Source organism: Catharus ustulatus, chromosome 8 (assembly GCF_009819885.2).
Source record: "Catharus ustulatus isolate bCatUst1 chromosome 8, bCatUst1.pri.v2, whole genome shotgun sequence".
In the NCBI taxonomy this organism is placed as follows: domain Eukaryota; kingdom Metazoa; phylum Chordata; class Aves; order Passeriformes; family Turdidae; genus Catharus; species Catharus ustulatus.
In genome coordinates, this window is record NC_046228.1 from 10,637,974 (window position 1) to 10,663,850 (window position 25,877).

The 25,877-nt window shown below is 40.9% G+C and overlaps 1 protein-coding gene across 2 annotated transcripts in view; it reads left to right on the plus strand.

Moving 5' to 3' along the window:
- Positions 1-25,877, plus strand: part of SORCS1 (sortilin related VPS10 domain containing receptor 1) — a 265,256-nt gene that overhangs the window by 72,348 nt on the left and 167,031 nt on the right. For both annotated transcript variants that reach the window (XM_033065652.2, XM_033065653.1), the window contains exon 2: positions 9,813-9,880. In XM_033065652.2, coding sequence (XP_032921543.1) covers positions 9,813-9,880 — 68 coding nt within the window. The remainder of the gene's footprint in view (positions 1-9,812; positions 9,881-25,877) is intronic.

Sequence of the window (25,877 nt, forward strand, 5' to 3'; positions counted from 1 at the left end):
GAGTGATCAATTAATGTTTTCAGGGGACTTTTGGGACCTAAAGACAAAAGGCACCTTATGGTCTGAAGTTTCACTACCCCTGCTGCCCCAGGCTGGAAGTTTTACCTTCAAGATCAAGTTTCTTCCCTGGAGTGGGAGGGAGGCAGTCTATTATTCAAGGATATCATCCTTATCTCTGTTGTAGTTGCCTTGTGGCCATGCAACATCACTCAATAATACTGTCAAGTATTATCTTTTGCTTGTGCCAGAGTGCTAAACAGTGATTTATTGCTTGAATACACATTGCTTTCATGAAAGTGATTTGTTGAAACAATAGTAAAGTGCTAAATAAATTATTCATTGCATGCTAATTTTTCACTTTTATATTCTGTAGTGAGCTCCAAAATAAACAATCTGGGTGTTGTATAAATCCCAGGATTTTGGTTGTGTGTGTCCCCCACCCCCAGCCTTTCCCCAGGACATGATTCTTTTCCCAAGGATGAGTATCCTCAGCCTTTCTCACCTTGGTTGCCCTTTAGAATATTTTTCCTCTTCATGCTTTCTTCAGATAGAGTTAGATGAATTATGTTCAAGAAGAGGCTTAGATTACTGGTTTGGTAAAACTGGGTGTGTTTGGAGTTCATGGGCATTTCTAAATCCTTCAGGAACTTCTGGGTCTTAACCAGAAAGGCACCACCATAAATAGAGCTTACAAAGTAGGATCCTAGCGGCTGACTGGCATGTTTTCAGAAGTCTTTCCTTGCATATTCCCTCTTTTTCTGAGTGCTGTGTGCTGCTGGCTTTTAGCTGCCACTGGCTATGCTGCAAGTCCTGGTTTGCACATGAGATCAGGTGTCTGAGAAACTCCTCAGAAGCAAGTTTTTACTTGTAGATCTGCTGGCTTTCCAAGTTTCTTTCAGAAAAGATTTCTCAGCACTTGAAATCTTTGTCCCTTGGCAAAGCCCAGAGCCTCTGGAATGTTTCTGAGTGTTTCAATAGCAAGCCAGGCACAGAACAGCAAAGTGCTTTTCTCCACTTGACCCTTGCACCCTTTCTGGGTGTCCACTCCAAATCACTGGCAGTGGCTGCATGTTTAAGCACAAGCTGCTGACTGGCAGTGAATATAATGGGGTGTAAGAGAAGAATTTTCTTTCCAAGTAGTTTAGGGCTTTTCCCTCTCTGGTCTTAATTCTGAAATAATCCCCTGAAGGCCTATGTGGGTATTCAGTGAAATGAATAAACAGAAGACTACATTTCCCTCTTAAAACATGCACAGAGCTCTCTTGCTAATGGCTTTTAAGCATCAATGCAATTATAGTGTGTAATCGATTCTCTCTATACCAGCTTTTGTCTTCTGAAATGAAACCCTGTCTCTTTCATAATTATTTGCCTTTGTATTAAAACATTTCAAGATGACAGGATGTCTATTCCATTGTTTTTGTCCTCCTTCCCATCTCTTCTGTCTGATTCTGCCACTGGAAGGAATTTGGTTATTACATTTTCTTAGAAACCTGAGTATCTCTGGTTTTTTTCTTTTCTTTTCTTTTCTTTTTTTTTCTATAAAATCATTTACTCGCTAGATTTTCCTTTTGCTCCTTTTAATTTAGTGGGTTTGTGTTTAGTCCTTTGGTTTAGTTAATCATGTTTGCAGCTGCTCAGAAATATTTCCATGAAGCAGGTTCTTATTGAATGAAAGAGGAATTAGTGAAAAGGGATTTCAGTGTGGAAGAAAAGGACTCAGAGCAGGGAATTAATTCTACTTTATAAGTACCATATCAGCATGTCAGTGGCCAAGGTGTTTTTCTGGAATGTGATAGGTCTAGGTTTGGGTTTTTTCCAAATCCAGGAAAAGCAGTAACTCAGTGTCTTGACCTTTGGGCTTTAGCTATTAGAGTCTCCTCTCTGCTTTGGTGATGGCAGTATTTTAAATTCTTTTCAGACTGTAACAAATTTCTGTTTCATCCTGATGACAAGCATGAAGACTGGGGCTATCTTTAAAAGGTTCGAGGGAGAATGATGCTACATTTTGCCTTTCTTTATAATAATTTGTGTTGCTGTCTATTCTAAAAGTTGTCACTATGCCAGGGACCCCTGCAAGCTGAGTATAATAAAAACTGCCATACATCTTGCTTGATTGAATTATACAAGATTAAGAAAGGAAATGCTGGTATCTGGTTTTGGCAGACATTGAATTTCTGGCCTACAGGTGGATTTTATAGATGCCAAAAATAGGAATGACAATAATAAATTTATATAGGTTCATAAGTTCTAAAGCTACCCATGATAGCTGTAAGAACAAAAGAATTTGCCATATTCTCTCTTTAAATGTGGCTAAAGTTGTAAACCTGGGAAAACTTGCACAAACATTGCTACATACAGTTTTATTTAATTGGCCTCAATGCACTTTTTTTTTCTTCAACTTCTGTCTCCCCTTGAGCTTATAGTAAATTTTTGATATCCACAAAATGCAGTGGGAAGGAACTTCCCTACTCATATATATGTAATATTTTTAACTTCCTGGTCTTGCTTGGTCCTGTATGCTGAAAAGTAATGAAAAATAAATTTGGTACACTTGTGACTTTACAGATGTCTTTCATGTCTCCTTTGTGTCTTTCTTGGATTGATATTTGGAGTAATTTCTCACTAAGAAAAGGTCATTCCACATCTTTGATCATCCTTGATTGCTCTCTCTGATCCTTTTATTATTAGGCACAATAGTTGCAATAGTTTCTGAATTAGGAAGAGTGTAATCTGATGACTTAGGGAAGTTATTAAAGGGAAGTGCTACCCTCTACATGGACAATTTTAAATTTCTTTCTCTCTAAACTTCTGTCTCTTGTGCCATGGGTAGGATAGTGGGCAATATCAGACCTTTTTTCTGTTCATTGATGGATGCAGAAAAATAAAGGAATTTTACCCTATGGGTTCTTTGTAACAGAGATTAGTGAAATGGAGGGTTGGTTGTTTAGCTGTCTAACTGTGTGGTTGTTCTCCTCTGCCATTGCACCCCTGTTGATCTGCAGTCCATGTGGAAATCACAAAAGTCTTCATGACTCCATAGTTCCTGCTAGAGTACTTGGTACAGTCCCTGATACTGCTGGCTGGTATAAAATTGCTAAAAAATCATATGAAGAACAAGATTTGTATAAGTAATTTGCCCCAAATAGTGAGTTCTCTCAATTTTTTTTTTAACTAATGAGCAGTCTGTGAAATTCTCAGTTGTGAATTATTCAGGCTTATTTGTGAATTTATTTGGAAACATTTCCTCATGTGGCTGTCTCACCAAACAGTTAATTGAGAATATTCCTGTGTTCTGGTTGTGTTCCCCCTCATTTACAGTCCCAGGGGTCTGGGTGATATTGGGAAAGTAGAGATGAAGAAGGGAACAGATAGGTGCCCAATTATTTCCAGTTTTTAAATGTGCAAACTCTCAAACACGACAGCCAGAGAATGATGGTTTATTGACTCATAATGCATAAAAAAAGCTTCAAGTCCTTTAGTTTTCCTGCTCAATTATAGCAGGCCAGCAAGCTCGTGAAAACTTAATTTAGTGCTTCTTTGTTATTGACTTACGTTCCTGTTAAGTAGGCGATGGAAGGGATCTCTAGAGTTTAATAAGGGATTCATGGATCACTGCACTTTGAGGTGTACTTAAACTGTCTTGATTGTGCCTGGATATTTGTTTCTCTCTTCCCAATTAGAAGGCAGTGTGACTGTTTCCTCAGGAGAGTCTTGCAAATATAGTTACACCATTAAATCTAGCTACCATTTTTTACATGGCTGTATGTGAAACATTACAGTGCTTTATTAACACATTAATTACCTTGCAGGCTGCCTGTCTCTGAGTGAGGCAGTGCCTATGAATAAACCTTTTCACCTGCTAACAGCAGAGCAGCCCAACTGCGGAAGGGATGTGTTGAGTTCCAGCAGCTCTGCCTGTGTTGCATGCTCCTTGCATCAGTGGAAAGCACCACAGCAGAAGGCTGTGGCAGCTGCTCTTTGCTCCAGCTGTGGCACATCCTGAAGATCAGCTCGTAGTGCAGAGTGTGGAGCTGGCATGTGACTGAAAGTAGAAGCTTTCTGCCATGTTACCAGTTCTGAGACCGATGGAAATCAGTATGCTCTCAAGGCTTAGAAGATAGCAGCTTGAGATGTTAAAATCCATGGTTCTGGATAAGGAATCAGGACAGTAGTGTCCTGAAGGTTATGAGGGGAACCTTCCTTTTTTTGGTTTCGTGGGATTTCAAAAGATATCTGATCACATGAACAGTCCTCAAAAGAAACTGATTCAGAAAGCTGCTGTAAGTGGCTAGCAATCAAGTACTAGAAATATTTTATCAAATACACCACGTCCAAATGATTTCAACAAAATGTCGATGAGCAGTCTGTGCCCAACTCCTGCTGATGGTGTTCAAGTCAGGAAAGTAGACTAATACTGTACTAAGGATTTTAGTGCTATGGATTATCCCAGGACAGCTGCAGCCTTGACTGAAATGCATGCAAAAATGCATGTAAAGCATGAAAGTGTGAAAACATTAAAGCAGAGGTTCAGTTCTGGTTTTGCCTTCATAAGCAAAGTCTATTGTGATTTGAAATCAGCATTTGAGTCCTGTAGGATTCGAGATCCCCATAGGGGATAGATCCCCATAGATCCCCATCTTTCTAGCCCAGGGTTAGCTCAGTCTAGAGGTAACATTGTAAAATTCAGGGCCCCAGAAGCTACAGTAAACACCTTTAAAATATCAGGGTGGTGTTCTGCTTGAAAAAATTTCTATCACTACAAAGCCATGAAAGTGTTGGTTGTGAATTTAGACCCTATTGTGCTGTGTAATATGGAAAGCACTGAGAGGACCTGGGAATGGTGATAGGAATACCTCTGATAAAATGTACTGAAAATAAGAGCTCTGTTGGTGTAAATAAATTTGAATTATCACCGACCATGTTGTGTAGTGGGTGCTAATAATGGTGATCAAACCTCGAACATGGTCATTGTTATAGTCCGTGTTTAGCTGAGCTTGAATGAGTATGGACATCCTTTGACACAGTACTCACATAGCATTCCCAGGAGTAAATTTGCCATGGTCAGTGAGTTCTGGGGAGTGTTAGAGCAGCCTGGCTCAGTGTGCAGAGTTCCTCAGTGCTGGTTTCTGCAGCAGTGTTGGCTCATTTGCTCTGAGGACACACTTCATGACCCCAGATGAGTTACAGTGGCACAGAGTGCAGCCTGTTGCTTCCTTTCTAGTGAGTTATGAACCTGATCAGTAGCAGAGTGTAGACTGTCACTACCTTCCTGGCCAGATAGTTCAGCACTGTTTGATGACAGAAATATTTTTTTTGCCAAGGGGGGAAACCATTTAATTACATTTGGAACTTGCGCTGTGGCAAAGGACAAGCTCTGACCCATATCCTCAGGGAGCCTTTCTGAAGTATTTACAGAATAGTTGAAAACAGGGTCAAGACAAAGATGTAAGCCAGTTGTAAACCTGGGGCAGAAGTGCAAGGAAGGGTATGGTGAGACAGCATGGATCACTTGGTCATAAGCCAAAGCAGGTCTGGGAGAAATTCAGCCATGTTTGCCCTGGAATTGTGATACCAAAGATCCTTTTAGGGTCCCATCTAGCAAGTTCACAGAGAACTCTCTTCTGCCCAGCCACTGATTTATGTTTTGAAACCTACAGATGATCCTTCACATCTCAAGTTTTAAAAAGCAGTTACAGCTCAGAATTGATTAACAAAATATGGGGGTTTTGTTGAAAATGTTCTTATGGTTTGAAGAAAACATGGTGGTGTCCAAGTTGTGAATGCCTTGTCCTTCCCAGAACAGCCACTGGGAACTGATTTCCTTTGGGAGATGGTGAGCCAGATTCAAGACCTTTTTGTCAGTCTCTTCCCAGGTGTCTGTTTCTTGCACTTTGTGTGAGTAACTAAACCCATTTTTAGTGCTCTGTCTCTTGGTAGGTGCACTCACTTTGGGATGTGGTAAACCCAGGATCAGATCTTTGCTCTGAGCTGTCAGTGCAGAAGTGATAAAGTTTTTGTTTCTCCTTCTCTTTCCCACCTGCTGTGGCAGAATAATCCGCTTCAAGTGCTGATCCTAATGAATAACAAACTTTCTGAAGCCTTGTATTTCTATGCAAGAGGAAGGGTTATCTGTATTCACAGCAGAGCTGGAATAAGACTGGATTTTTAGTTCCTTTTCATTCTATTTCTAGTTTGCTTTTTTTTTCTTTTTTTTTTTTCTTCATACTCTTGTTAGCTTGCATTGTAAGTGGTAAAAAAGGGAGAAAAACACACAGTCCCAGAAAGCAAAAACAAAGCAAGAAATGAAGAAAAGGCGAGACACTATTTTAGTTTCATTACTGTGCTTCTTCACAGCCCCTATTCTGACATTTAGAACAACATAATATGCATGTCTCTGTTCATTAGGTTCCTCAGTACTGCACAGTGACAGCCACAGAGGGTGGAAAAAAAGCAAAAATGAAAAGAAACAATCTTAAACATGAACTAACCTTTGCAGGCTAAATAACAAAGAAATGAGAACAGTGAAGAAGAAAAATTGTTTCTGAAAAAGTAAATATATCCAAAATCATGGCCTTGCATAGGTTACTCAAGTAAATGAAGAGTGACCTCTAGGGCAGAAGTAACTAATTTTCTGCCCAATTATTTGTTTGTTTTGTACATATATGTTTGAACAGATCTGTTATTGGTATTTGAACCATAGTAAATGACACAAGCAGACTGCTGAAACCATGGACAGTCTTAAAGACGTTTGTAAACTGATACAGATTTTCAAAAGTTAAAGAGCTTCTAAGAGAAAAAGCTCTTATGTGTGGTACCTCTTCAAAGGATAATAGTTCCTGCACCAAGTGGAGATACCTAAGCTGTTAATCCAGGAACTGGTGCATGTGTCTGCCATGGTACGGTGTCAAACACAAATCTTGGGAATGCTGAATGCTAAGATTTTATCCTAAATTTACTAGGCAGTCAGGATATAGCAGTATTCTTGATGTAACTGGTCAGTGACTGACATGCATGTTTGGGTGGGTCCAGGGATGCCTCTGCTGAAGGATTGTTAGAGCTATACCAAAAAGAATTGTGATGGAGTGCAGCTGGCTTTCTTCCCCCATCAGATCCAAGACAACTACAGAGCTTTGAGATTGTGTGGGTTGAGGAAGAAAAAAGAACAAAAGAGACATTACAGCCCTCTGGAGGGGAAATGTTTTGATTTCTCCTATTGATACTTTTAATTTTTTTTTCATTTAATATTCTTTTTGGGATGTCAATTACAATTTTTTTCCCTTAAATGATGAGATTAAAATTCTTGATGGAGTTTTCTTTCATGGCTGTTTTAAGATTTGTAAATTTTCTCCACTTGGGAAAAAGTAAAAGTCTGAGTATTTTATGAAAAATAATTCTCAGTCTATTTAGCACCAATAATTGCACACTCCTGATCTTAGAATTCCATAAGACTAGCCTCATTCTAATTCTTGAATTTTGCACATGGGGAAAGTGTTTCTTGATTCATGTATGATCTTCCCCAAGAGTACACCAGCCAGTGGCAAGGAAGAGGGAGAAATCACACTGCTTTTCCTGTTTATTCTTCCCAATTTCTATGCCTGCTCACTTCAGGTTTGCTTCTGAAACTGCCAGATGTCAAAATATTAATGGGAGAAAACATTCATTTAGTCATTTACATCTCTGGTACCTCTGGCAAGCAGAGCAGGAGAGGGATAAGAGAAGAGGACTTGGAAAGAGAAGGAACTGTGCAGGTCCCAGGGAGTTCACTGCTACCTTTCACTGGGTGTTCAGAAAGGCTTTATGTGCACATCCCATCCCCTTCCTTGGTCTTCCCTCCTTGATTTTTATTTCCTTGCTAAGTAGGGATTTGCGGACCTGTGCAGAGGATGCTGAGTTGTGGCAGTGGCACAGCTGTATGTGGAGCAAACAGCTGCCCTGCTGGCACTGATGAGAGTTCTGGGAGGGTGGAGGTTGAAATAAGGACTTCCAAAGCCCTGACTGGCATTAGCCTTGGCAGAGAATATGTGCCCACCCTGGCTCTGGATTCTGTCTCGGCTGTCTCCTCAAAGAGGGACCTGCCAGGAGAGAGGGAAGCTCCTCCCTGCCAGCACTGGGTTTTGGGGAGCAGAGGGGTTATCAGGGTGCCCTGGGGAGCAGAGGGATGTCTGTTTTAGGGTGCCCTGGGGAGCAGAGGGGATGTCAGAGTGCCCTGGGTGGCAGAGGGGAATTGTGGCTGTTGTGTGAGTTTCCCATGAGCTGCACCTGTCTTGTGCTCATGCAGATAGGAAATGCTTTGGGCTGCCTTTCCCCATGCTGGGAGGGATTTAGGAGTTGGGCTGTAGAAAGAGATGTCTTGTCAGAGGTGTGTTCTCTGCTCCCTGTGCTGCTCTCTTTGCTGTCTCATGTGCTGGGGTACTGGAAGGAGATAATTACCACTGTGGCTGTTTCAGGGCAATGGGTGTGTCAGAGGTAGATGTCCTTTTGGCTTTGGAAAAGGCAGTGGTGAGGTCTGCTCCTCCCCTTGTGGCAATTCCTGTGCCATGCTGGTGCCAGCTGGCATTGGGCTGAGGGACACTGAGCGTCCTACAGTGCTTTGCTACTCAGCCACATTGGTTAAAGTTGGTGATTTTATCAAAGAACTGGGGGATTGTGTTTCTGTGAGCTTCATTTCTGAGGAGCCCAGGCTTAAAATAATAAGAGTATATAGATCAGAGATTTTGTCAGGTAAGAGCTGAGTCTCTAATTTACTGCAGTTTTAATGGCATAGGGAGGAGGATAAGATATACAGTGACCTGGCAGGGAGACATGCAAAATAAATTAGTAGCAATTGTAATGTTATGGTAGTTTGTCCCAAATGTAGATATTGTTAAAGAAGCCCATCATCTTGAAAGCCAGAAATTAGTTTTTAAAGACACTAACAAAAGAGCAGATTGAAATCTTTTGCTGCAAATTCTTTTTGTTAAAATTGCTTTCCTCTCCCTGGTAAATAATTTTATTCCAGAAGTGCCTGTTTTGGCAGGAGGGAAAAGCTGTTTATCAAAAGAGCTAATAAAAGTCATAAACTTGCAAACACTTCCATTCTGACTAAACCCAAAACTTTTCAGTGAAGTTACAGAAGCATTGGTTACTAGAGATATTTGGAGGTCCACAGTTCAACCTGTTACTCAAAGCACTGATGTCACCAGCTGTAGATCAGGTCAGCCATGACTTTGTCTAGCCAGGTGTTAAAAAAACTCCAAGGATGGAGGCTTTACAGATGTTCTGGGTTGTCTGTCCAGCTGTTAAGTATTATCCTTATTGAGATTTTTTCCTGATGCCCAGCCAGAGTTTCCCAAGTCAAAACTGGTGATCATTTGCTTGTGTCAAATAATCCGCTGCAACCAGAAAGTGTTTGACTGGAGACAGATCTGTGGGTTATCTGTGCACCACAGCTATGAAAAGGATCAGCAGCTTCAGTGTCTGTGAAACAGAGCAGAAAATAGTCACTGTTTCTGCTGCATACAAGATCTCGTCTTGCATTGTGAAACTCTGTCTAGATCTGAACTCATTCCCACTGCTCTCTGCCTCCTGGGACTAAGGGAAAAATCTGTTGGAGATGTCATGCAGAGGAACTGAACAAAAAAAAAGGTCCAAAAAAGGGCTCAACATATAGCTCTGTAAATTCTTTCCGTGTCAGTTTAGGCAAATGCTTTTAACAATTCATTCAATTATGTTAAGCACCCATTAAAGGAATCCTAAGCCCTCCCCGGGGTCATTTCAGTTCTGTGAGATTGTAATTGTTTGAGACTAACCATGATTTCTTCTTTTGCCTTTAGGTGATTCTAATTCTGACAAAGCTGTATGACTACAACCTGGGAAGCATCACAGAGAGCTCTCTTTGGAGGTATGTAGATAAATTGAGTTAATAATTACCACCTTACTAAAATAGGAAAAGCCTGATACAGTTCTTTTTATTTAATTTAATTGGATTTCTTTAAAAGTGCTGGAAGGTTTCTAGCTAAACCCTCTCTCACTCCTGTTCTTTCATACTCAAGGACAAAAAGGCTGAAGTCTGATTGTCTTGTTTCAGCTAGATAAGGTACTTCTCAGATATTCCATCTTTTGATTTCCCCTTTCCCGTCTTATTCAAATTGAAATCAACCAAGTGGTTTACTTTTGGGAGAACTGAACAGCCCAAAGTCATTGTTTGTAATGAAGGATCTCATGGCTGTCTGCCCAACTGATCCTTATGAAAAGCCAGTGCTGAGACTGGGGGAATACCTGTGAGTGAATGTTCAATGTCTGTTATTAGAACTGATGGGATTAGTACTAGATAATTGATTTCCACTTGTGTGAACTTGACTGCTGGACCAATTTGTAGGGAATGTTTTGATACTTTCATGATTTAAAAGCATATCATGCACTATGTGAACCAAAGGAAGGAGCTGGGCTGTGAACAATTTCTTAAGGTAGTTATTTGGATTCAATGTGAGCAGAGGGTGCCTGTATTTATTTCTCTGAAAAATTAATCTGAGATGTATTTCCTCTTTCATGTGTCCCTAGTACTACTTTCATGAACTGAAAGAGAGGTTTTCTTGTGGCTTCACCTGTGAAACTTTGGTGGGGAGTTTAGGAGTTTTGTATTCAGGTTACTGATGAAGGTGGATAGGCTACTGGCTGGATAGAAGAAAATTCTGGGTATTTAAAACTAAAACTTCTTGTTAGAATGAACTTGTTTAATACACTTGTATAGCAAAGGGATTTTCTTTTCTAAGGGAGAATTTTGGGTCAGAAGTACAACAAATAACCTTTTTGCTCAGCAGCTGAGCAGGTTTTAATAGAATGACAGAGGAGAGATTTTTGACATGAAGGATATTCTGAGCTTGGGCTACGGCTTCACCCACTGGCCTGAAAAAATAAACCAAACAGACTAAAACCTAAAGAAACACAGAACTTCTAGGATTTATTCTGAGCAGTAACAGAAATACTCAGAATTATTTTGTGGGGTTGAATAAATGTGTTTTCATCCCACTATGGGAGGTTAATCAATCATTTCATTTCATACACCTTGCTACCATGACTTTCTATTCCCTTGTCTTTACTGTGGTGTGTGCACACATAAAGGTTCTTTCAGGATTGTGGCTTTGGCAATGTTTCTTCACAGGGAGTTTGTGCTCATCATTGCTGAAGTGATGGCATTTCAGCATGCACAGGCACCTCCTTCCCCATTGCTGACAGTGCTGAAGATCTGCTTATGTGATGCAGGATTGTGTTGAAATACTATTTTCTGACTGAAACTGGGACAGCCACATCAGAGTGGAAAGCACACTTCCTGATGGGATGTATGAATGCAGTGCAAATTTGTGCTGATGACCCTGCGCTCTTTTCTGATTCTGGTTTCTGTGGAGCATTCCACAATGACATCAAATTTTGCCCTGATGAAGAAGGGAGGGGCTGTGTGGATGTCACTGGAGGATGTAACAGATAGCTGGGATCTCAGCTGTGCAGCAGTCCTACAGTGAGGGCAGGGCACTTTTCCTTACCTCAATCCTGATTTCAGAATATGATTAACAACATAAAAATAGCATGATTGTTTCCTCTAATTGGGAATTCTATTACCAAAAAATGTCCGATAAAACGTAAAAATAAGAGTATTTTATGAAAAATAATTCTCAGTCTATTTACACACTCCTGATCTTAGTGTTCCATAAAAGTAGCCCGATTCTAATTCTTGAATTTTACAGTTTCTTGACTCCTGTGTGATCTTCCCTGAGACTATATCAGCCAGTGGCAAGGAAAAGGGTTAAAAGCACACTGCTTTTCCTGTTTATTCTTCCCAATTTCTATGCCTGGTCATTTCAGGTCTGCTTCTAAAACTACCAGATGTCAAAATACTAATTGGGGGAAACATTCATTAGTCATTTATGTCTCTGGTACCTCTGGCAAGCAGAGCAGGAGAGGGATAAGAGAAGAAAACAGGACTTGGAAAGAGATAGAAGGAACTGTGCAGCTGCTTTGCAGGTCCCAGGGAAGCTCAGAGCCAGGGTATGTGCAGCTCCCACATAATGTCTCCAAACAGGCTGGCACTAAGACCATATGGAAATGGTTATCAGATCTGACACTTCTTTCTAATATTATACTAGCATTCATTCTTAAAGTTTAACTTACCCTCAGCCTTCAGTGTAAAATGTATCAGGACCTGAATAATTTTCTTTTTTTTTTTAGTATATACCAGAGGATTGATATTCCATGAGCTGACCTTCTCAATATCTTTTGGGGACTGGTAAAATTTTCAATATTGTGACATCTTAGAACAAGGAATTCCATAAATTATTTCAGGAGCTACTTGTCTTGCTTTGAAGCCCTCAGCTTCACTTGGCACATGTCACTTGTCAGGACTTGATTGCATTTGCATGGCCAACCACCCAGAATCCCTGGCAAGTGCTCTGAACTGGGAAATGCTGGAGAACCAGAATCAACCCACTTGTCTTTGCAGTGCTCCATTATTCATGGTTGGCCCTTGAGTGCTCATGGCTGCTCTGGAAGCTGTCAGTGCACTTGGATTTTCCTCTGTCCTGTTATCCTAAGTAAGCCTGTGCTGGTTACCCTGTGCTGTGTCCTGAGTCTGGCTCTGCTGTTAGATCCCCCCTCAGCATACAGCCATGCCTTCAGGTCACTGATGAATGTGCCTATGAAGATCCCAGGACAGCTTCTCTGTTCTTAATGTGATGGAAAGAAATGGTGAGGTGGGCATATCTTATTATTCTATGTACTGAAAGAGGTTATTAGCTGTTGCTCCACCTGGCTGCTTAAGTGACATATTAATTTAAATCTCCCTGTTTGTTTGGAAAGGATAGAACAAAAGTAGGTTTGAGAGAGGGGTGAAACGTATCTTGCAATTTATTTCATGCCTCTGGGTTTCATGCTGGGGAAAGGAAGAAAGCATAATCTCATGTCTGGTTTGCTTTCTGATATCAGGAGTTCTGTTTCTGAAGGACAGAGGGGGAAGGCAGTTCTGCAGGTACCCACAGCTGAAGAGGAATCTTCAGCAAATACATGGCAAGGAAATACCACTCCTGCTCCTGTGCTGAGTGCACTCCCAAAAGGTTGGTGAGTGATGAGGGGCTGTAGAAGCACGTCACCAACACGAGTCATTGATTTAATAGCTGGTTATAAGCACATCTGTCATTCCAAAGTGTATTTGGGTGATTTAAGCAGTCTTACTGATGGGACTGTAACCACCTATAACCCAAGTATGCCACTGCCTACAGGATATGAATCTATCCTCTTTATAAACACATTACTTCCTGCTAGGATTACATTTCTTTATTTCTCAGCCAGTTTAACTAGAGCTGGCTGCAACACTAACGGATGGAGATCATCTTTCTAAAACTGCTGACGAATTAAAAGACCACAGGTGACAGACATGAAGGGATGAAATACAGGAAAAGAGAAGAGAAGGGGAGAATCTGTATAATCTTCCAAATTGCTAAGGCTCTGTGTGTACTGAGCTTTGGATGGCAAGTGAGCTGCTGCTTCTGTACATGGTAAATGAAACTCTGCATCAGGCTGGGCCTGACTTTAATTATGCTGTTATCCTCTCAGCAGATTTTTTTCCACAGTTTTAGTTGAGAAGTTTTTATTTACTTTTTGTTACTCTTTTTATAGAAGAGAAAGAAAATGGAGGAGGAAAGATTATCTGTCACTGAGCAATTAACTGAGTGTATTGGATTTATTTTTCTTCGTCCTGTAGATATCTCTCAGATCAAAAAGAGGATTAAGTTGTGAAAGTTAGGAGATGTTTTTTTACCACTGGAGTAAGATAAGCTTACATTTCAAATAAATAAAAATGTCAGAGTAGTGTGCACAGTATCCATGAGCTGTAGACAGCTGTGGGAGGACTAATCTTTTCCTGTTTGTGTAAATATGATGCTCTGGAAAGATGTGCATGAGCGACACTTTCCCTCAGGACCTTGAGAGGCTGTCAAGCCATGAGTGCTGCCATTCACCTCCTTGCCTTCTTATTGCTCTGTATTTGGTCAGAAATGAGTCATTTCCTGGAACTTGGTATAAAAATAACAGTAGTTAAACTTTCCTTTTCAGCCAGGAATTAGGAAGATACAGAGTTTGCTTAGTGTGAGGGTATTTTAAATCATAGTCTGTTGCTGTGCTATTTCTGGAAGCTATTGATGATAATCTTGACACTCCAACATTTTGCCTGAACTCTGAACTCCCCAGTTCAGGAGTGATTAAAATTTGCAACCTGCCCTTTATTGCTTCTAGTTTCTGCATTAAGGAGGCTTCAGCACATATGCCATAAAGAAATCTCAAGGATGCTGAAAAATCTCATGTAGATCTGGATTTAATTTCCCATATGTAAAGTGGGGGTTGTTTATAGTTGCTTTTTTTTTTGTCATTCTTGGAAAGCTAAAGATGGATCTGTTCTAGCTCTGTTGCTAACTTTTACACGGCCTTTTTATTTAACCTTGAACTGCTGTTTTAACCCTTCCATCAGTTTACTTATCCATTCCTTCCACCACCACCACTGCACATCATGCTGCACCTCTGTCCTTTCAGGAAGGGAATTTGAGTTGTGATCCAGAGAAGAGTCAGAGCTGACCCCAGCCCTGTGGCTATAAATGCTTCAGGTGTTTTGAAGCCTCCATGTTGATGTTTCTGCATGCAGTTTCCTGGCTGCTTGCCCTCTCTGCAGAACTACATCCACCCTGAACTGTCCAAGTGATTGTGGAGATTTTCTTCTCTGGAATAGAGAACAGGACACTTGAAAGTTTGTATTTGCTTACTTTCTTCAAGGGGAATTTCTAGATTATGCCTGTTACTGTATTCATATGTATTGCACCTTTTATGCAGGTTCTTTACTTCTGTTTTGCAGATTGAGTGTTTTCAACTCACGTTTATCTTCTGCTCAGATACACTAAGCCACACTAATGAGGTCATAGTGTGTGGCTTAGTGACACAGGGTGCTCTGCCACAGCAGATTAGGGTCTTTCAGCTGAAGTAGAAGGTAAGAGAAGCAAATCCATATGAGAGGAACTGAAAAAGTGAGGGGAAGAAAAGTCTCATTAAGCACATTTTAGCCAGCAGTTTTGTGGGAGAAAGGAACTTGAAAAGGACTATTTGAAAGGCTTTTATCTATAAATACGATGTCCCAGTTGCTCAGTGTAAGTCACTTTTCTTAAATGAGTATCAGAGCTTGATAAATGCTGCTACATTATCTCCCACGGGCCTTCAGTGAAATTGTAACAATGGCATTTCCTTGTGTCTTTGGGCTTAATCCTTTTTTCATTTTCTCCCCTGTAAAGGTAGGAACCTCTGGCTGGTCTGTGTGGGGATGCTGGAGGGTGTCTGGGGGAGGGAGCAATGGGTTTGCACACTCAGCTGTTCATGTAGGGAGCAGTATCTTTTTATGGTTTGATCACAGTGGGAGATCTGCTTGCACTGCAAGTGGGCTTAGAACATGGATTTTTATGCCCTGTTTGTGGAGCTCAGTGCAGCCTTTTTCCTGTGTGTGGGGACACTCTGTTCAGCCATCAGGACCCCTAGGGACCTAACAGTTTCTATAGCAATCAATTCTTGTACCTAAGAGGGCTCATTTTACCCTGGTGACTAACAGTAATAAAAACTTCTAGCACAGTCAACTCTTCTACTTGGCTGCCAAAGTTTCCTTGGATGTTCTTTTTGTTATCAGAACAAGCTCCCATAAAGATGAAGGGTGGGGAGGGGCAACTACAAAAAAGTGCACCCAAACCTCCCCAAGTGACCTACCTAGGAAACAGCCCACAGCAGATTCTTGGTTTAGCAGGAAACTTAAGTTCTAGTAAGTTTTACCAGTTTTACATTCCCTAAATTATAAGGGCTAGTAAAACCATTGCATTTTGTGCCTTATGTGTGTTTGTCCAATCAATCTCATGTAAGTTCTGCCTTGACTTATCTTGAAGAGCCATACTCTGATATTATGAAGGATCAGATTCAGTTAAGGATTTAGTGATGTGCTCTCACTCCCTGGTCATGAGGATAAAATATTCAGCACTAATGATGATGTAAATTTATTAAGCCTATTAAAAATGTGTTCTCTGCTGCAGTCAGTCATGAAATGTAGAAGTGTTATCAAGTAAATCAGAAAGAATCCAAATCCATTTTCTGCATGAAAGAAACGTGTAAATCAAGATAATGAATATTAATGCTGACATATATTAGCAATATACTGTAAATAACAAATGCACCACGTTCATGCCACTTTAAAGGCATCCAATGTTTCAATGTACTTTGTCATTCTTGCTCTGCAAATTAGATTATGAACTTCCATATCTGTTTCCTAGGCTGCACCTGTTTTGCTCAAATGATGTTGGTAAAACATAACAGAAATATCTCTGGTTCTGGTCCACAGGGCTCCTCTGTCTGCTGTGGCTGTGTAATAACTGCAGACAAGCTAGACTGGAGCTGATGTCTAGGGGGAAAGAAGCCACACAGTACTTACCAGTTCATAAACAGAAAGCAAAACACCCTTTGTGTTCTGATTCTTCCATTCCTGTCATATCTATGCAGTCATTTTGCAGAGCTGGGTAAAATTGTACTAATCTCTTCAGAGGGATATATCCACTTCTAATCACCAAAAGGAAAGAGTGTATTTGGGGCTGAGCTTGGGTTAACAGGGAGATACTTCAGCTGAAAGCATTATACAAGCTTGAGATCTGAGCTCTAAGGTTTTCAGATCCAGGTCCCAAATATTTGTCATCTGAACCTCAGGAGCAGGCAAACCAGGCAAAGCTCATTGTTGCTGCAGAAAGAGCCAGGCATGTGTCATCAGATCTTTCTTGGAGGACTTAGTGAAGCACCTGGAAAAGATTTGCTGTAAAAATGTATGTTTAAATATGTACTGATGATATGTTTGTGCAGCATAAATAGACTGCCATTTACACTGAAACACAGTGGCTTGCTTGGAACTATCCTTTTTTTTCCTGACCTATCAAATAATAATTGGTCAAAATGTAAAAGGACAAATAAAGCTCACAATTAATCAAATAAGGCTAGCAAAGCTGACTTTTGAGTGTGATCCTGGCAGTGGCTGCTGTGCTTGTGGAGTGGGGGGTGTGTGTAAAGTAGAGCATCAAGGCATGAGCTGATCACTAGGAAGGCACAGAGTCCTTTAGGAAGGCTGAAGCTACTGGGTGGGACTCAGATCTGTGTGTGGACAGAATTGTTGGTGAATATTGTGCAGGTCACTGAACCAGCTAGGGCAAGGAAGGGTCATTTTGCCTTTGTCATTAGGATGTAGCATTGAGGGACTCTATGTACTCAGCTCTGTGAAAGTTTGTGACAGGAACACCCTGAGAGAGACTTGATTCCTGGTGAGCAAGGAATTATTTGCAGCTCGAGTTCCCCTTATGTAGGAGGAGACATGGGGGGATTCAAGAACTTTTCTGCCCTGGCTGGCAGCTTCCTGCTGCTATTACACAGAGTCATTTCACTGGTGAGATGCATTAAGAGGCAGAGGAAGATGTATCCTCCTGATTATGAACATCACTCTAAACTGGTACTGTGCTTTGCCAGTGGGAGGTATAAAGCCATCGTTTCCTTTCACCCATTATTTCCCCCATCACCCAAATGAGTTTCTTCTGCAAGGAAGTTGTGTGAATTTCCCTAGCATGCATTGCAGTGTGTGCTGTGTAGTTGGGTGTGAAGATAAAATCTCTTTTCAATGATCCTAGATAGGTGGGAGTATCTATGAGAGACGCTGAGTTGAAAAGGAATAGAAATTCAGAAACACCACATGTATTGTGCATTAAATGACTCCATAAGGAGATAGTGATATCTGATCTTTCTCCAAGGCAAATTTTCTGCACAAAGTGTTGTTCATTCTACTAATGTACTTTTACTGCTGTATTTTATGGCTAGGTACATATCTGTGTAGATGTTCCCATTAATTTTCTTCTGGTTTTCCTTCAAGCCTGAGCTGCTGGAGTTGGGTGGTTGCTCAGAATCTCAGCTTTTCTGTGGTAGGAGAAAGCCCCACTTCCTGGTTGTTACACAGTGAAGAGAGAATTGAGTAGCTTCAGTTGCTGTACAGATGGGAAAGCCCAAACACAGATTCTTCACACTTGCTTCCTGAGAGCTTTTTTCTTAATTGCTTGAAGTATCTTATCTGTGAAGACAAATCAGGGTAGGATGGAAGTAGAATAAAAATGCAGTGGGTTCCTCAGTGAACTGAGCATGTAGGTACCTTTTTGTCATACCAAAGGCTAAAGTTCAGCTCTGGTCAGGCCAAGCAGAACCCTGAGACTGGCTTTCCTGAAAACCAGCTGAGTGCTTATATGATTACACTGTCTAGCATTAAAAACAAACAAACAAACAAACAAAAAACCAAAACCATCCCAAATGGTTCTTTTACTGAACTTCTGTTTGTGTTTACTTTTGATAAAATTAGAGGATTTTTTTCTCTTTCATAGCTGTAATGCTACAAAGATGCTCTCTTTTCTATGGCAGACCAGGAAAAAAGGAGACACCCCCTCAGAATTAATGGGAAAATATGTGTTTCCATATATTAGGAAGAAACAAAGCTGGGTGGAAAGGACACAGAGACTGAAGAGATGGCAGGTTCCTTGTCACTTATTAATAGCTGCCAGTCTTCCCCAGCAGGCCCTGACTGCCTGTCTTGAGCTGCTGAGAGATTTTTGTTAAGTTGCTGGCTCTATAATCTGCACAGCACTCAGCTGCCAGTCTGATGGGCCCTATAACCTCTGGGGAAAAAGGATGCAGTCAAAATCAGACCAGCATTGTCTTTTTATATTTGAATAGAAAACCTTTTTCAAATAACCTGAAAGGGAAATAGGAGGCCATAACAACCATCTGTTTAATTACCCTTAATTACCCTTGCTAAATACAGCAAGATAAAAGCAATTTTTAGCCAACTCTAAGCTCCCATTCTGCTTTACCAAGTCACTGTTTTCTTACTGTTAGTTTGAGTGTTTACATTGTCAGCTCCAAAAGATCAATTCAGGAGGCTGAAACCCACACATTTTTAGTCTCCTTTATTTCTCCAATGTTTAGAGCTGTGGAATGAGAGGGACAGCTCTGAATCCTGGCTTTCCTACATGCAGCTTTAGGCAAGCTTCTTCACCACGTGTGTGGGTGCTGGGGCTGTGTTACCTGTCCATCTGCAGTACATGAGCTGAGGGGTTTGGATTAAAATGGTTGGTAAAATCCAGTCCTGGATGGGTGAGAGTGGAGAAACCTACCTAAACCTACAGTCTCCATCCATGGCTGAAGCCTAACAGAGATTTGATCTGTGCTTTACCAAGCCAGATGTCTGATATATTCTCTTCCACTACCCAACAGACCCATGAGAAACTCGTGTGCCTTTGCAGGCAGGGTGCATTGTCATCTTTAGGTCAATGTGCAATGTTGCTGGTTTGGATTTTGCCTGAACAGAGGCTAATCCCTGCCAAAGGATAGAAATCAAGACCAAACCCATTCCTTCTAAACTCCTTCCAAGGAGTTTAAACACCACTGAAGATGTTTCATGACCACAGACTGTTTACCATTACTGGGAAAAGCACTAGAGGTAACAGCAACATGAAAATTTTACTTTTTTTTATGAAGAGATGAAAAGAGCTGTTTTTCCTAATAGTTTGTAACTTTTCAGCTCCTCTGTTATTATGTTTTATGTGAGGTGAGAGAGGCAGAACTAGAGTCTTTCTTTCTTTTCCTCCTTACTTCATGGTAGGGCTGCCTAAGTGGAAGCAATGCTGTTCTGTGAAGTAGGTAAGTAGGTAGGTGAAGTTTTTACACAGTTCTTCCTCAAAATGAGTTTTCCTTGCTAGAGTTTTCAAGTCTGATTTTCTTTTCCTAGCCTGTCTCCAGCAGTGCCCAAATAATGACAGCCCTTACCAGTGTTAAGCTTTCAATAAGAAACCTTCTACCTTTGAGATAACTTCTTTCTTGCACTGCTGCAGCAATCAGCTTATGCCCCCAAACATGAGCTTTGATGACTTGCCATATGACATTATTATCTAGTTAAAAATGGAAGTTATCTCAATTATAGAGTGTCGGCCCTTTCCAGTGAGCACATCTGTGGCTTGCAGGGACTCTGACCTCCTTTGGCTGTGAGCAGTGTGCACTGACTACAGGCATTGTGGAAATATAATTTCTCTTCACTTCCCTGCCAGTGCTCGAGTGACGATGTGCTCTCTTGTTATGAGGCAGCATAAAATTTAGAGGCTAGTCACGGTGAAGGTAGTAAGAAAGAAACTCAGAGACCTCAGTAAATTTTCCTTCTAAGTGTTCCCTTTTCAAAGGTAAATGGTCTTATTCTTTGTAATCTCTCCCTGTATGTTAACAGCTTTCACAATGCTAACTCTTTTGTAAGAAAAGCACATTACAGTGCCAGTCGACTTTATCTCTGGTAAAGGAGCCAAAGAAGGAAGAAGCCAATACGCTTTTTAAATTTTTTCTTTACAATCCACCAGCTACTCAGCACACATGTATTGTAAATTCAAGATGTGGATGTTACTCAAAGAGCAACTGTGATGTCACGAGTGTTTTAATAGCCTGTGATTTATTTCCCTAAGTGCTTTATTAAGATGATGCACAACAGCATTTGGAAGCCAAGTGCTGCCTTAAGAGAGACTTGGAGGAGTTATTTTCAATCTCCTGACTTTTCTTCCTCAACACAGTAATTTGTTTGATTGGAGCAAAAGGGCCCTGGATTCAGAACAGGGATTCTACTTCTTATTTAGTGTTTCTTTGTGCGTTAATCAGCCCAGTTTGTGATCTGAGTGAGCAGGAGTATGAATGAACTTACTGTGATATGAGAGAGCTGCATGACTCAGAGAACAGGATACTGGCTGGGGCTTGGAGGTTTGTGTTTGTGGCTGTTTGATAGTGAAGTATTTGGTCAGGCATAGTCAAGAATCAGCAAATTCATAAGAACCAGAAGTCATGTGCAAGGAATCCTTTCCTGGCAAGGTATTTCTAATGGCATTCAGGGAGGTTGGCTGTAGGTGCAGTGATATAAGGGCTCTTTCCCATTAGTCTGGTGATAAATCTGGTATAATTTCCAAGTTTTGAGACAGGTGAGGTAGTGAATCAAAATGAGACCTGAGGTAGTCACAGTGGGCAAATGGATGGCTTATAAGCTGAGATCACTTGAAAAAAGAGTATTTTAGTTCAACAAAGTATAATAGTAGGACAAAGGCCGAAGGTTGGACCTGCAGGACTATGTAATACCTGCTTACAGCATGGAGAAAGACTGGACAGTGTGTAATACACAACAAACTGGACTTCATGTCCCTCTGTGAAAAGACCAAAATGCACTGATCTGATCAATGGCTCTGTAAGGTAAGGAGCCAGGAGCTGAATTTTTAAAGAAATTAGAACTTTGAAATGTTTAAGATACTGACTTGGCATGTAAAGATTTTTAAGACAGCATACAAATTTCAATAAAACTCTTTCCAAGATGGGATTTCTGGGCAGAAATTAAAGTGACTAACTGAAATGTCAATTTGAATTAAAGAATAGACATAAAATCAAACAGACCAGAAACATTCTTCTAAGGTCATGGATAGAGCAAATGTATAAAATTGCAGCTGAACCAAGTTGCAAGTTTGGTGTCTGATTGTTAGAATAATGACTTGGGAGGGATAACAAAGGGAAGAAGACATGAATGGTGGAATAAGGTGGCCAAATGATTATGCAGGATAGGTAAAGGATGACAAATACTGATGAGAGATGGGGAGGAAATCTGATTTTCAGAGCAAAGATTAGACATGGTTAAGGTGAAAAGGGTTGTGTGAGGACTCAGCCCTTCTGCTGTAGCAGCTGGGATTAATTCACTGACCTGAGTCAAACAGCACCACTTTCCACAAGCTCCAGAAATTACTTCTGTCCAGGGATATAAAAGCAGCATCACCCTTCATGTTAGGCTCTCTCCTCACTACTGATATTACTTTCATGGCTACTATTACCACTTAGCTTTTTAGCATCATTAAAATGATGCAAAATAAACAGAAAAGGTGGGTGGAAATAGAGTTAGTGTAGCTGTAAAATCTATTCCATCTATGTCCCATTAGAAGATAATGGTCAGTATTGTAATAAGTATAAATTCATTCTTCAGGCTATCTACTAATGTAATTACAAAAGCACTGGGTTTGGCAGTTGGCTTCTCCTACATTCAGTTGCTGTTTTTTTGTTTCAGAAGAAACATGCTGAGTCAATTGGTTTAGAAAGAAGATGTAATAAAGCTCTCAGAGTAAACAGGGCTTGTTAATTTGCAGAATTTCTGTTGAAATTGCATGAACAGAACATGTATAGAGATATAATGGCCTCATTTATATTTGTGGATTATCTCTAATGCACAGTAACTCTGAAATGATGATCAGTGCTCTACAAAAAAAGGGGAAAAATGTGGTTTTCAGTTTGTTTTTGAAGAAAATGAAAGACCTAGATTTATTATGCAGAGGATCTGCATGTTGCATTTTGCCCCCAAACCAAATCCATAATCCAAGTTGTCTCATTTAACTGAGGGAATGTGTGAGGCTATTTATTCCTGATATAATAACTATAACTCTAGCCTTTTTTATTATAAATAATTCCATCAAGTCATTAAGAATTGATCATTGAGCAAGGCAGATCCAGTATCTTCACTGTGAACTTGCAGCAGGTGAAGATGACAAGGGTATAAGAACAAGGCCAAGCCATGTGTGTTACTTTTCTGATGCAGCCTTTCAGCTAATACTGACTTCTGCCCCAACCACTTTTTTAAAGCTGCAGAAGTGTTTAGTGGAGTATTTAGTAGCCCTTGGTGGGTGTATCTGTGAGGCCTATTTGTTGTTCTCAGAATTTATCCCTCATTTGAACTGATTTAGTATCCAGGAGGATGGGCAGCTGAAAAGCCCTGGGTAGCTGTTGGCCTCTGTCAGCTGCAGAGACCTGAATTAGTGCTTGAGAAGGAAGAGGATTTTCTGTGCCTTTAAGCTATCCAGTTTCTTTTTCCTACGCCTCTTTATATTTTTGAAATCGTACTGTGTGATGAAGGCAAACTCACCCAGCTCTTTTTATCTTCTAAATGAACTGACCACTCAGCATGCTGGAGAGTGGAAGTGACAAAGCAGTAAATGACAAAATTTCACTTGTGTGGAGCCTTTAGGGCAAGGAGCTTCATATAGCAGCTGGAGAACAGAGTGTTCTTGAGTTCTATTGATTGCTCTTTAAGCATTGCTTTATCCTTTTGTTGAATAGAGAAAGTAAAAAGGGAAACTTCAGAAAGCTCCATTCAGTAGTTAAGAAAAATTCTGGCCCCTCAAGTAAACTCATCCTGTTGTATGTTTGTATCGTGCTGCTGACTAGAGAATAGAAGTATGGAAGACTAAAGTAGTGATGGTTTTGGATGATCTTCACCTCTGTATTGCTTGCAGGCTGGACAGATTGTCTCTACCACCTCAGAAATATTTTTCTCTTCAGAGAGGTGGCCACAACCTTGACTCTTAAGACCCAGTTGCTTGGAACATGATGAAAAACATCAGTTACTCCTATTTAATTTGTGGGCCTAAATCTACAGGGGGGCATTGTTGTCTTATTAGTTGAATTTTATGAAATAATTTGGTGGCTTCTCTGCTTTCTTCTGGTTGAACACGATGCAGAGAATTGAATCTACCTTCAAGATAGAAAGAGCCACTTCAAAAGTACTTGTAGAAGTCTTGGTCAGAAAGGAAGGAACAGAGAAACTTAAAATTCTGTTAAACTGTGTCTTCTGTTTTCTGAGAATGAAATCTGAAAGGCAGCATTAGCTTCTGTAAGGTCTGCAAGTTCACCATCTGATGGGCTGAGTCAGCCTCTACTGGCTACAAAATAGCTTTTTCCTGCTGGAAAGTTGGGGAAAAGGGGAGCCATGCAGTTATTGCCAGCATTGTTCTCAGGGTTGCAGGTAGTGCCTTGCATGGGATTGCACCAACACCCACCCTGCCCATCTGCCCTTTTACAGAAATTCCCCCTCTCCCTTAAAGATTGACCACTGACACCTGTGTTAGTAACTTTGGGGCTCTGGTTTTGATGCTGGGCTTTTTCTTAATTTGGAAAACACAAAGAGGCCATACCTCAGTCTGGTACATAGGGAAAGTACACAAATTGCACAATCTAAATCTGGCTGCATAATTCCATTTGTTTTGGCACCCAGTTTATTCCTCATGGGAGCTGATGTCCTCCAGCTGCACCTAATGAGCTCAAACTCCTCCAGGAAGGGGTAGAGGATGCTGAGTGAATCAGCAACATCTCAGATGCCTCAGAGTCTTAATTTGCATGTGTATTTGACCTACACTTGACAGTGACCGTGTACATTCCTTAATATCCCACTGGGCATTGTCATCCTGTCCTCCCACATAGGTTTGTCCCTTCCTTTCCTTTCCTTCTCTGGCCACCCTGCTTCTGATGTTTTCTTTGTTAATTCCAAGAAGCTTTAAGTCTTGCTCTGAAAACTAAATAATATAAATATATTTTGTTCTGGAACATCACACAGCAGTCCAGAACTTTACTGAATGCAGATGTCATAAACATTTGTCTTCTCAATCACTAAACCTGTAGCAGGCTTTTATGTAATTATATAGGGTAATTACACAGACTCTTCTATCTAAACTGTCATTAAGTCTGTGGAAAAGCTTGTGCAGATTTCAGTAAGCTTTGGGTCAGGCTCATTACCTATCCAAAAAGACAGAATTTTTGTTGTCTGATTTGTTTTTTTCTCTACCATCCCTAAAAACACAAAGTTCTTTTGAATCAGTATTTGTAAAATGGCTCCAAGCAGTATTGTACCACCCTTGGACACAGTCCTTGCACTGTGGCTGTTCCAGATGAGTATCCTGGGATTTGGGTGGATACAGCACAGGGGTGAGCCCAGTGCAGTGGGAAGGAAGCATTGCTGGCACATCAGGCAGTGGCTCTCAGGTTGCTGCCCTAATTCTTGGAGGAATTTGCATCTTCTTGTGTTGGCATCTTATTCCTAGGAGGGATTTGCAGTGTGAATAGGTGCTAAAGTTAATGCCAGATTAGTGAACTTAAAGGGCTCTGTGAAGAATTGAACTCAGTTGCCTCAACGGTATGGACAGGGTTATCATCCACAGAATCAGAGATGTTAAGGCAGAGGTAAATTTTATGGAAGATAGGATCAAATAGTTGGGGGTGGATAAGTTTGGTCAATGGCCAGCTAAGGCTGTTGTCCTTTCTAAGTGTTATTGGGGTCACCGTGCCCTCTCTGAGAGACAAAACAGGAAGAAAATTGTCAGGCATCCCACAGTAGCTGTTAGACTTTGCTCAAGCTCAGTTCCTGTTTCTCTGCAGCAGGGTGCCACAGCCTCTCCTGCTCTGTGGCTCTGTGGAGAGGGTGCAGGTGGTTCCCCTGCTTTTAGGCACCAGCTGTGCCCAGTGTGTGCCTCTAACAGTGCTGTACAGCTGTGGCAGAGACCTGTACAGGGCAGATGGATCTCATCTGTTCAGATCATGAGCTGGCATTAGTCCTGCCAGAGGGGCCAAGCTTGCTGCTCCTGATTTACAGAGCTCACAGGACAGTCTGTTCAGAACCCCAGCTATATCTAAATATCACTCTGTAATGTCTAAATGCCAAAGGAAAAAAATAAACTGCCAGGAGGCCTAGATTCTTTGAAGGAACAGGGCTGGCAGCATAACTCTTCTGCTGACAGAGTCCTGCAAAGATGAGGTGGCTGCAGTCAAGGAGTGAACTTACCAGCCTCTAAATTGGACAGGACTTGTCAGCACTATCAGCTGAGTTAATGCCTATGGTACAGTAAGGAAGATCCACTGTTACTGTGGCTTTTCTGTCAGTCATAGAGTAGACAAGTAATAATGTCTTAATTCAATATAAAAAGACTGTTCCA